At 35.9% G+C, this 13,303-nt stretch overlaps 1 protein-coding gene across 2 annotated transcripts; it reads left to right on the top strand.

Moving 5' to 3' along the window:
- The first annotated feature begins 1,773 nt into the window (after window positions 1-1,773).
- On the top strand, window positions 1,774-12,994 carry malt2 (MALT paracaspase 2). 2 transcript variants are annotated; one of them, XM_065244821.2, is made up of 17 exons: window positions 1,774-2,053; window positions 3,511-3,653; window positions 4,631-4,797; window positions 5,049-5,179; window positions 5,783-5,933; window positions 6,268-6,449; window positions 6,533-6,629; window positions 6,723-6,767; window positions 6,840-6,881; window positions 6,962-7,165; window positions 8,318-8,495; window positions 9,828-9,902; window positions 9,986-10,113; window positions 10,451-10,600; window positions 10,761-10,918; window positions 11,737-11,874; window positions 12,294-12,994. In XM_065244821.2, exons 2-17 carry the CDS (start codon window positions 3,517-3,519, stop codon window positions 12,732-12,734), a joined length of 2,424 nt encoding a protein of 807 aa, XP_065100893.1. In that variant the 5' UTR covers window positions 1,774-2,053; window positions 3,511-3,516; the 3' UTR covers window positions 12,735-12,994. The 2 variants fall into 2 exon arrangements, with proteins under 2 accessions (XP_065100893.1, XP_065100902.1); XM_065244830.2 differs by lacking the exon at window positions 1,774-2,053 and having other exon boundaries at window positions 3,527-3,649; window positions 12,294-12,992.
- Window positions 12,995-13,303: the final 309 nt, after the last annotated feature.

Here is a 13,303-nt window from a genome sequence, read left to right as displayed (position 1 = left end):
GAAAGTGCATTTGTAGAGCACTTGAAATATTACAGAAGCATACTAAATTAACATAGTTTATACTAATTATAAGTATGATAGCAGTATGCACAAAATGTACTTAAACGCAACTATAATTTGTGCTGCAATGGCTTTTTAAGTGTATTTCCATTAAAATGGCAATACAATGCAATTGTACTGTAAGTGTGCTTAATTACTCATGAATCTTGATTTTCAGGAGTGTATTTTAGTGCACTTGAAGTTTAAAAAAAGTTGTTCCATTTTAGCATACTATTTACACTTGAAGTGTAATCAAATAGGTGTTAAGTTGAAGTTAATACATAATTGAGTACACTTAACTATACTTGGATTTGACGAAAATAGTACAAAATCTAGAAAATATACTTAGTACACTTTTTTAAAGTATATTTTTAATATAATTTTTTTTCACCTGGGTATATATATATGTGTGTGTGTGTGTGTGTGTATATATATATATGTGTATATATATATATATATGTGTGTGTGTGTGTGTGTGTGTGTGTGTGTGTGTGTGTGTGTGTATATATATATATATATATGTGTGTGTGTGTGTGTGTGTGTGTGTGTGTGTGTGTGTGTGTGTGTGTGTGTGTGTGTGTGTATATATATATATATATATATATATATATATATATATATATATATATATATATATATATATATATATATATATATATATATTAGGGCTGTCAAAAGATTAATCGCGATTAATCGCATCCAAAATAAAAGTTTGTGTTTACATAACATATGTGTGTACTGTGTATAATTATTATTTATATATAAAAACACACCCAATCATGTATATATTTAAGAAAATTTTTTTATATTTATATATAAAATATTTATATTTATATATAATATAAGTTATAGAAATGTATATACAGTATTTAAATGCAAATATTTCTTAAATATATACATGAATGTGTGTGTATTTATATATACATAATATTTATACACAGTACACACACATATGCTATGTAAACACAAACTTTTATGTTGGATGCGATTAATCGCGATTAATCTTTTGACAGCCCTAATATATATATATATGTATATATGTATATATGTATGTATATATATATGTATAGATATGTATACAACATAAATATGTATTACTTAAAGACTCCCCCAAAGATCTATCTGCACTTATGCATGATTTAAGATTCCCTTAAAAATGTCATAAACCACTTCCCTATAGATCTAAAGATATATTATATATATCTTGTGCATGAGTTAAACGTATTATGTAAAGATGGCGTAAATATGACATAAACAAAGGCAGCAGTATTACTACATTTAAGACCCTCCCCTATAGATCCATAGATATACATCTCTTGTACATGGATAAAGTACTGTATAACGTTATATATATGGCATAAATGTAACAAATCAATTCAAACGAATTACTTAAAGACTCTCCCATAGATCTATCTGCACTTATGCATGATTTAAGATTCCATAAAATATGTCATAAACCACTCCCCTACAGATCTAAAGATGATATTCTATAATTTTTTTGTGCATTCGTGAAATGTGATATGTAAAGATGGCATAAACAAAGGGAACAGTACTATTACATTTAAAACTCCTATCTATTATATACATCTCTTGTGCATGAGCGAAACGTGTTGGAGATCCCCTATAGATCGATTATCGGATGAATTAAGTGTGAGATGTAAAGATGACGATGCCTTGCTCCTATAGGTCGGAAGAAGGTGAAAGTAAAAATCTCGTGCGTGCATGCAAATACATGTCAGAAAGAGGAACTGGCAAAAAGAGAAGTATCGGATGTTTACTCTGCTGATTTATGAGTCGTGATAAGCAGTAAAACAAAAGACTCTGATTCAGAGCAGTTTAACAGCTGTTTAAGTCCTTATTGATTTCACGTGTAATTTAAGTTATTACCTTTGAAATTTTCGTTAAATATCATTATTTTTGCGCTCCTCGCATCTCTTACGTTTTGGGGTGTAACCTACATTTAGGAAGCGACGAGATAAACTTACTTCCTGGAGGCTCGATTGCCGTGCAACAGGTAACAGTTACATGTACTTTATGTTATATAGTTTTGCATGTTGATAACCTGACAGTCAGATATATAAATGTTAAAATAATAGTTTATATCTAATTCTAAAGTATATGTGATACAAGGAAAAGTACCATATTTATTTGGTTACCGTTAAAGATGGATATAAAAACGTATATTCATGACGTAGGCTATTTAATAATCTATAATCATACTCAGTTCCGTTCCGCATATTCACTTTTTTGGGTTTTCATTCAATACGATTTTTGTGTAAAGTAGTGAATTCTTATTGAGATTTTAAATATTTGTATTTCTTTATCTTAATCTGAACATCTTGTGGGTGATGCAATTTCTTCATTTATTTATAAGGCAATATAAAGACTACTTCCTTTTTAGTTAACTGTATTTCACCTAGATCGAACATTTTCTCATCTTTATATGGAAAACACTTAAGTGTATACTTTATTAGTATTGTCTGTAGTAAACACTAGTAAATTGGATACTATAGTAATAGTAGACATTGAAGTATACTACAGTACAGTATTTGCTACAGTTTATATTCACTACAGTTAATACTACTATACTTTACATTAACAAGCTGTAATAATTAGTATAATTTATTACAGTATACTGCAATTTATTATAGTAGCCTATACTATAGTATATATATTCAAGTAGAGTATTTTTACATAAGTGCACCAGTATGGGCTACTAAGGTTTTGTAACAGTCAACAGTTAAAAATGATCTGATAATGATGTGGGTTGAGAGGTTAGACATCACATTTTTCTCTGCGGTATAAAATGTTGGGTGTGACAGGGAGAAATCCATAAACTGGCTGGGAATTTCTGTACGGATTTGGTTTGGAATGACTCATTTCATACCTTATTAGCGGCAAAACAACTTCAATAGATCATTATTGAATGTGGAATCAATAATTCGCCATTTTCAACAGTCTGAATTTAAAGGGCTCCTATGCAACATCAACGTTTGGACATAATGTGTGTTTGCAGTGTGTGAACACACCACCCTACGATGAAAAAAATCCAGCCGCTCCTTGTTTTTTAATCGGCATTAAACAAAAGCAGTCTCATTAGACATGCCATTTTGATTCTTTAATCAATGTGAGGTCACATTGATAAAGCCCCGCCCTCTTACAGTCCTGCATTACCATAGTTCCCACCCTCAGCGAGTTGTACTCTGTCCACTAGATACTATTGTCTGTATTATTCAGATCTATTTGAACTAAAAACACTCACTGTCTATTTGTAAGGAAGTGAGGAGCTGTATCTAATTTGCATTTAAAGGTACAGCGCGTTTTTGCTCCCTCTCAAACATGGGCATTTTGGACATGCTATAATAAATGATCTGTGAGGTATTTTGAGCTGAAACTTCACAGACACTGAGACTTATAAAAAGGCCACAATAGATGCCCTTTAAATAAACCCTTTGGTGATTTCTTTTCCAGACAGGTATGGAGGACAGAAATTTGGGTCTGGACACCCTGAGCGAAGCAGCATTAACCAGACTCGGTTATATGCTGGATAATTTACATTATGGTTGGAAACAGCTTGCGAAGGCGGTGGCCGACCAACCACAATTCTGCTGTAGGTGAGTCCATTGTAAATCCTGAGCTCAATATGTAGAGCATTGCGTTAGGTCATGAGTTTGATGACGGGTGAGGACACATGGGTGATTCTCAAGAAATCCAGATTTAGAAGGTGTCCAGCATAAGAATTTTTAAAAAACCCATAATGCCATTTTTTTTTTTTTTGCACATATAAGATTAAGGTCTGAACTTACTATAATCATTCTTTTTAGAGGATTTAAAAAATATTTCCTATAGAATTATTTAAATTTTTAGATTATCATTATCAAAATGATCATTACCGCAACATGATATTACATTAAATTTATGCATTTACAAACTCATGTTTCGATAATGAGAACTAAAAAGTTGTGTAGGTACTATGACAAACACAATTTTAACTTTTATCTGGAGAGAAAAAATAAGAACCGCTTACCTGGTAGCCATCTTGAGTGTCACAGCCAATTATGTCCCTTCCAACTAATTTTTTTAATGTTAGTTCCTTGAGGGCTTAAACAATGATTGAAAATTGTTGCGGAGGATGAGAAAATTGGTCTTGGACACATTTATATTCCTTATTATTTACCAATGATCGCCAAATACCACATGTTTCTTTACTGTAAATGTTTATAGTATAACATGCACTGAAGCTTTTTATTTTTTAGATTTTTTAATTATAAATATTTTCATGTCAAAGAACCCAAATCCAGTCATGGACATGTTGCGGTAATGAAAATATTCCCCTTAAATGTGGAAAAAACAACAAAATCAATTTGTGTGATGTCATTTGAAATCATGTGCAAAATAGTACATGAAGAGATGCTTGTAACTGTATGCTTCTACTTTTTTTATTCAAATGTTTCATGACACCTCCTAAGTCTAATTTCGCAAGAATCACCCACATACTGATCAAATGTATAGATTAAAGTCGTTTTGGATAAAAGTGTCTTCCAAATGTGTAAATGTAACTGATCATTACCATTTTGTTTTTTTTTATTAGTGATAAGGAGTTGACTGACTGCTCACTCAAGGTGCTAAGTCCAAATGGCAGCCCCGGGCGATATCTCCTCGCCCTCCTTGCAGATCGAAAATGTACCCTGGATTTCCTACTGCACTGCTTAAAGAAAATTGAGCACAGAGATGCTGTTGGATTTCTCACTATGCACGGTAGCCGAGTACACACCATATCGTACCTCATTTTAAGCTAGATCACGTTCACCACAATCACTAAAATAGATCACTGTGGTGTAGCTTAATGGTTAAAGATCTTGGTTGAAATCCAAATGAGTCACTTTAATCCAAAGTGCATTCAAGTTTTACATTTTATTAGTATGTGTGTTCCCTGCAACCCACAACCTTTGCACTAAAGGAAGATCTCTATATATTTATTAATGTAAGTGTTATATGTTTTTGGATAGTGATGGAGCAGATTAATATCACACAGCAGCCACAAAGTCAGCGGGTACCAGAGGGAAGCCGTGCGGTTCTGTCCTGCAAAGCTGTTGGACCTCTGGATCTCACCTACCAGTGGTTCAAGGGCAAAGATGAGGTAAACAAAGATATTATAACCGAACCTACTTACACTCACCTAAAGGATTATTAGGAACACCATACTAATACTGTGTTTGACCCCCTTTCTGGTCTGCCTTAATTCTACGTGGCATTGATTCAACAAGGTGCTGAAAGCATTCTTTTGAAATGTTGGCCCATATTGATAGGATAGCATCTTGCAATTGAATTTGTGGGATGCACATCCAGGGCACGAAGCTCCCGTTCCACCACATCCCAAAGATGCTCTATTGGGTTGAGATCTGGTGACTGTGGGGGCCATTTTAGTACAGTTAACTCATTGTCATGTTCAAGAAACCAATTTGAAATGATTTGAGCTTTGTGACATGGTGCATTATCCTGCTGGAAGTAGCCATCAGAGGATGGGTACATGGTGGTCATAAAGGGATGGACATGGTCAGAAACAATGCTCAGGTAGGCTGTGGCATTTAAACGATGCCCTATTGGCACTAAAGTGTGCCAAGAAAACATCCCCCACACCATTACATTAATGAGAAATTGAACAGGTGTTCCTAATAATCCTTTAGGTGAGTGTATTTAAAGTCGTCGGCTCCAAATCGCCACATTTTTACTTTCTCGATAGGTGCCAAGAGGCAGTAGTTCAGAACTGGTGCTTGACTATTTGAATCCAGCTCAACAAGGCCACTACATCTGCCGTGTAAGTTCTGGAGACAAGTACGTCTTCTCCAACTGGGCCAACGTACGTCTAGTGAGGTCTGGAGGCGCAAGTGCAGGTATATTTTTCTGGGTGTGTCCTTTTAAATGCAAATGAGTTTATCTCTGCACTAAATGGCAGTGCTGTGGTTGAATAGTGCAGATTAAGGGGGCGGTATTATCCCCTTCTGACATCACAAGAGGAGCCAAATTTCAATGACCTATTTTTTCACATGCTTGCAGAGAATGGTTTACCAAAACTAAGTTACGGGGTTGATCTATTTCACATTTACTACTGTAGGTTGATAAAAGCACTGGGGACCCAATCATAGCACTTAAACATGGAAAAAGTCAGATTTTTTATTTACTTTATTGGTCCCATATTATGTTGTCTTTAAACATCTGTGATTGCAGGTTCCAGTTACTTTCCTTCGCCGTCTAGTGGCTTGCTCATAACAAAGCAGCCCAGGCCTCAGTCATTGGTGGAGGGTGATGCTCTCTGTCTCGAATGCGGTGCTCAGGCCAACCCGCCTCCACAGTTCCAGTGGTACCATAACAAACAGCCAATGCCAAATTCCACAAGAAGCATCTTAAAGGTCTCATTTTTATTTAACAATTCATCTTTTCCGTATTTTAGTAAAAATGTACAAATACAGTACAAGTATATGTTCTTGTGCAGATTCCATGCGTAACCACAGCTCACCGCGGTGCATACACCTGCAGGATTTACAACCTTTATCATGAAATGTGGAGCGATCAGGTGCAAGTAAACATAGGTGAGTCGCTTTAAATCCATTTTTGTTTCCTTAAATGCATATTTGTATTGTATATCCAAAAAGATCTTTATATTATGGCCTTTTTTCTCTCAGGTCCTGGTTCCGTTTCGGACGCATCATGGGAAATGACTGAAACGGGTAGGCACAAACTATTTATTTGTATGTATTAGTGATGTATCATTGTCACTCACATGCACCTGTATTTCACAGATACTCCAGATGCTCCACCGAAACAAATGAGTGATTTTTACGGTATGTAAAACGGAAAATCTCATTAATGTCTTCATTAAAATGTCAAACTTTCTTATTCACACGCACTTAACAAATTATAGCCACTGATAAGGTCGCGCTGCTTATCGGGAACATGAACTACCTACATCATAGACTGCTGAGAGCGCCAATGGCCGACGTGCATGAGCTGACAAACCTTTTACGCCAGCTGGATTTTAAGGTCGTCTCTCTGCTGGACCTCAACTGGCAAGAGATGCACAGTGCCGTCAATGAGTTCCTGCTGCTGCTGGATCGAGGAGTTTATGGTTAGTATAACTTACAACAGTTAAATTAGTCATTATACATTTTTTTTGTAGAAAGATATATATCAGTGTGCAAATATAACAGTGTTCCTGTAACTGTCTGCCAAAAACATAAAAACAGTACAGATTAGGGATGCACGCAGTGGCAATTTTTTAATATATTTATGGTGGAAAATTTACAAAATATCTTCATGGAACATGATCTTTACTTAATCCTAATGATTTCTGCCATCAAATTTATCATTTGACCCATTATATGTATTGTTGGCTATTGCTACAAATATACCCATGCTACTTATGGGTCACAAATCCTAGAAATGCAGAGCGTACAAACTGCAAGTGTGTTGTCATTGTGACCCAATTCAAAATAATCAAACGGCGTGCATTTGTAAATAATCGTCGATGTCTGATAGTAGAAAAAATTAGCTTTTATGTGCCAATACCAATGATAGGCTGATAATTCGGTGCATTCCTAGTATAGATATAAGACTAGTCTTAACATCCCTGGTACCTTTTTTGTTTATTTAAAGCAACACTATGTAGTTTCCATGTAAAAATGACTTACAGCTCCCCCATGTGGTTGAAAAGCACAACAGTGCCTGGTATCAGACACTTTTCTGCAGGCACGGGGAGGGGCGGGGCTGTGTTTCCTACCCTCCACCGCCACTTTCAGAGTGTGCTTGTAGCAGCTAGGAGGCTGCTCAGGTTGCAGCAACAGTACATTTTGTCCAGTTAAAAGTTGTTCTATCACTGAAATTATTTTAGAGACATTATTTAAAGATAAAAAACTACATAGTGTAGCTTTAATTGTTGGTTTATTTGCGTATGCGGTCAGCTACCAAAAAAGTGAAGTACTTTCAGGTCAGTTGAACACATTTTAATGTGATTTCCCCTACAACCCATGGCAGAAATTCAGTGCAGTTATGAAATAGCGTACTACTGTATTGTACTTTTTGTTTTTTGCTTCTGTATTGGTGGCAAGCAGATAAGGAACTTGGTAATTTCCATTTTTTACTCTGATAATGAGGTGTCTAACCAATCTTGTGAACTTCTGTTTCAGTTTACTGAACAAACTAAGTCTCTTTGTTAAATTGAACAATTTAATTTCTGCTTATTCTGTAATAATATCTCATTTTGTATGAATGTAACTTCTAGGGCTGTTGTACTTTGCCGGTCATGGCTATGAGAATTATGGGAACAGTTTCATGGTGCCCACCGATGCTCCAGCCTCATATACCTCCAAACACTGTCTCTGGGTTCAGGACGTGTTACAGCGCATGCAACAACGCCAGACAGGACTGAACATCTTTCTGATGGACATGTGTCGCAAACGGTATGACTCGTCTTGTAGTTCCCGTAGCATGTGGATAAAATGTCTGCCAAAGGCATAAATGTGACCCTGCCTGTAAAACCCAGCTAAAAACCAAATTTTCCCCTAAATTTAATAATTTCTACATACAGCTGTGGACAAATATTTTGGCACCCTTGGCAAATAAAAGCAAAGAAAGCTGTGAAAATTAATCTACATTGTTTCTCCTTTTGAGCTTTATTTAAAAAAAAAAAAACACACAAATCCAATGTTTTATTGATAAAGATGATTTTTTTTTTAGTTGCCCGGCAGCTTGTTTTGTGATTTTCACAAAATGCATTTCAGGAACATTTTCTTCTAAAAATATATAAACATAAAAATATATCAAATGAAAGAACAGACCCTCTGCTTTCAAACAAACAATAAACAAAAAAACAAAATGGGGAAAAATGTTTCATCCTTTCTTTATTTATTTCTTTATCTTAAATATGGGTATTTTTCCTCGAAAATACAAAATAAGCAAAAAGCCAAAATAATTGCATTTTTGTGAAGGAATCTTGTTAGAAATCAGATCAGAACAATTATCAAAACATAAACGGAGTGTAAAATTGACAAATAATTTTTTTACAGTTTTTTTTAATAAATTGGGCATCTAGTGGATAATTGCAGTATTACAGATTACCATAAAAACTCATCAGGAACACGTTTTTTCCGGCAAATGTTTTCTCTTAATTGACAAAATAACTTGTCAATGGCAGGGAAAGAGTTAAAAGTGTGTGTGGGGGAATCACATCATAAAAAAGCCATTGGCCACAATTATTGCCACCCCTTAATACTCCTTTCTACCTGTATTTGCAATATAACCAGACTTGTGTCATCCCGTGTCCTGAACGGCAAGTTCAAGTCTGAACTTGCCGTTCTTGGTATTAAGAAACGGCCATTGTGTATTAGAGAAAAACATTTATTTAATAATGTAATTTCCCCCCAATTTTGTTTACTTCAATAAAACATTGTATTTTTGTGATTTTTTTATTAAAGCTAAAAAAGAGAAACGTATATATATATATATATATTTACAGCTTTCTTTACTTATATTTACAAAGGGTGCCAATATTTTTGTCCACAACTGTACAATGTGTAAAGAGCATTCTGTGAAAAAATAACCTTGATATCTTTAATATTGACTGGGTAAGATCCTGTCAATTAAAGTGAAATCAAACTTTGAGGATCCTAATCTCAATATTAGATTAGGAGACGTTTTAGCATGAATTTCACAAATGTAAATGGGTCACAAATGTAAATGTAGAAATGTAAATAGTGCTTTAATTTATGTTATTAATTTATGTGTTTTAACAGAAACCCGAACGACGACAGCATCCCACAGCCCGGCCCCTTGAAAGTCACCGCAAACATTGTGTTTGGCTATGCAACGTGAGTCTCTTCAAAATCACGGTGCTTTAGTAATTTCACTGACATTTAGTGGTCGTGCTTACAGTTGTCACATTCAAATTCAGGTGCGTCGATGCCGAAGCATTTGAAGTAAACAAAGACGATCTTTCTAATGGAATCTTCATGAGCTTCCTCAAGAAGAGACTTATGGAGCCGGAGAAGGTCACAGTCTTACTTGATAAAGTAGCAGAAGGTTTGGGGTTAAACTTGTTTGTTTCATTGCAGATGTTGGTGTATTGCTTGGGCTCTGAGGTTACATTTACAAAATGTGCAATTGTATCTGAGCTAGCTAGTAAATAATATGTGATATTTACTGTCTGTATAATCTATAGTCTCATAGACATGACCTTACTCAGGCAATATTAAAGATATCAAGGCTATTTTCACACAATGTTCTTTACATTATGTAAGATGGTTTTAGATATAAGTAAATCACAGGTGGGTTTTTGCAGACAGGGTCACATATCACTGCTTAAATGTAAGTCTAGGATGTACAGTGGGGTTTTACAAAGTCTCGTGTGCCATTGCAGACATGGGAAGATGTCTTATCACCCGAGGCCGGCAGGCTCTGGAGCTGCGCAGTAATCTCTCTGAACGTCGTGCTCTTACTGACCGCATTCAGGCCCCGGACTGCAAAGTCACAGCATCAACGCGAAACTTACAGTGGGCTATCGCACATGGTGAGGCTCTTTTATAAAACCTATTTAGCTTTATGTGCTTATAGGTTAATAGTAGTGCATCAATATAGGCAAGTGTCACATTTAGGGTTGTGGATTAGTTCAGAAACTTTACCATAATTCCTCTCCCAAAAGTTGCTTATATCATGAATTTGTGTTTTAGTGATTCCTGAAAGTCGCTGTCTTGAGTTTGAATGCGGCATTAAGGTACAACTGGGCTTCGCTGCAGAGTTTTCCAACATCATGATCATCTACACTCGGATACTGGATACTCCAAAAGACATCGTATCCTGCTCTGCACAACTCTCTGACTTCACAGAGGTAAAGTGCACAAGGTCTTGGGGTCGATCTCCCAGGAACACACATACGCAGGGTTCCCACGGGTCCTTGAAATCCTTGTGAAACTGGGGGGGGGGCATTCAAGGCCCTGGGAAGTTTTTGGAAATATACACACATAGATACAGGTCATTGAAAGTGCTTGAATCTATTTTATGCAAGAATTTTTCTGGGGAAAAAATCCATATTATTTCTTGTGTAGTCTAGGATAATATCATAAAAATTCTAGACTTTTTAAGCACACGTGCTAAACTGTTCGCTTTAAATGCTTATATCTTCTGTATGAAAATGTTGATTCATACCAAAATGCTTTTTTACATAGTTGTGTTTGACACATGAAAACGTCTCGGGTTACGTTTGTAACTGTTGTTCCCTGAGAAGGGAACAAGACGCTGCGTCTCCCTTCCTGCGTCCCTGTAGCGCCCTCTTTGGCAATATTTCAGATAGCGATATACTTCCTGGCTCCCGCGTCACCCTGTCTTTGTCGTTAATCCTCACCATTGGTTGAATTTAATATACACATTCAGACGCACTTACCCCTGGACGCGTCCCCAAAGTGTCACCACAGTGACACAGCGCGAGTTCCCTTGAAAGGGAACTGTAACAATGTATCTTAAAAGGTAACACAATGTAACCTTGCTCCCACTTAAAATGTGTTCCCACATTTAGTCCTTGAATTTGAGGGTATTGGACCTGGAAAGTCCTTGAAAGGGCTTAACAGATTTATTTATTGAGTAAGAAAACATAAAGATGTGTCAACTTGATGTATTTGTATTTTGTATTTATGACTATGGTGATTACAGGGCCCTGAAGTAGACCTGAAACACAGCAATCAGGAGAGTCTGCTTGAAGCTGGCAGCTTGCTGCTGTCCATGGATGATCTACAACCTCTGGAACAGCCTCTGCTTTTTACTCGTATTAGTGCCTTGCAAAGGCTCCAGGTACGAAACCTTGGATAGTGTCAAAACCTGTTCCTCAAGGGCCACTGTCCTGCAAAATATAGCTACAATATCTAAAAGCCATAAGGAACGTAAGGAATAATGGATGACGGGCCGTTGAATTATTCGAAAATAATGCACAACCAAGGTGGTAATGCCGTTACACAGTGGGTGTGCATTATAAAAGGACCGGAGTCAATTATTAAGCTATACCACGGTTACCACAGACATTGGTAAGATATGTGACAGGTCACGTGTGCGTTTATTGAAAAATAATGCATACCCATGGAACATTTCTCAACCAATCAGAATAAAGCATTCAACAGGCCCGTAGTATAAATGGATCGAATGTACTGTATTACAAACAGTATATAATGTATATATTTGTATTTGTAAATGTAAACTTGTTTTTCACTTTACAGAAAGAAATGTCGTTTACTGTGTGTCTACACTACAAGTACACTAACCTTGATGAAGAGTTATTGGAGGAGAAAAGGGTGTCTGTAGGCAAACCCCTAGTATCAAAACTCAACCTCTACGAACCACGACCGCCCTGCTCAGCATCTTCCTCCTCAGAGCTACAAACGCCCAGCATGCTGGAGTCTTTATCCTTCAGCGAAAGCTTGAGTGCCAACCTGGCAGACGAAAACTTTTCTTCTATCGGATCTGAATCCACTTCGTGGTCCTATTATCAGAGGACTATGGAGTCACCCACAATATCTGGATTAAAAAATGAACCAGAGGAAAGCATAAGCCCAGAGTTTCTTGAGTGTGAAAGCCCGAGTCGTGACACTAAAAGTTTGTCTAGTGCTGCTTCTAAGGAGCCCCCGTTCAAATTCAGCAACTTACATAATTCGATTTAAATGAGGAAAGTATTTAGTTCAAAGATGAAAATATTGGATGTGGACAAACTTTGCTACCTGAAAATGCTATATTACTACCTGCCTGCTATACCTAACAGTGTTTGTATTTGGCGAATGTGATATAACCGTGAACGTTGGTCTTTCTATGCCATATTGTGTTGACTATAAATACGATGTTTTTTACAGGAATTTATTTTGTATTATTTTTATTAAATACATTACAATTATTTAGTAGATTTGATTTAAAAATGCAATATATCTTTATATCCTAAATATATAACTTAAAGCTGTAACAGTTAATACAGTGTATTTCAACTTTTTATTGTTTATAGTAACTTCAACATTTTAAGGTCCCTCACTGATTCAGATATTCCAGAGCTTGGCATGACTAGAAAAAAGTAAATTTATTATATAGTTAAAAGTAATATACACTAAGCATACACTATGAAATATGTACTTTAATTGTTTATATCTTATGTTAGTGCTTTTTAGTCATCCCAGCCAGCATTTCAAAATTGATTCACCATTGATTTTTAAGCATTTATGCTTTTGCAACCGTTTAGCAATAA

This window comes from Paramisgurnus dabryanus, chromosome 24, assembly GCF_030506205.2.
Source record: "Paramisgurnus dabryanus chromosome 24, PD_genome_1.1, whole genome shotgun sequence".
Lineage (NCBI taxonomy): Eukaryota > Metazoa > Chordata > Actinopteri > Cypriniformes > Cobitidae > Paramisgurnus > Paramisgurnus dabryanus.
This window is presented reverse-complemented; position numbering and strand designations above follow the sequence as displayed.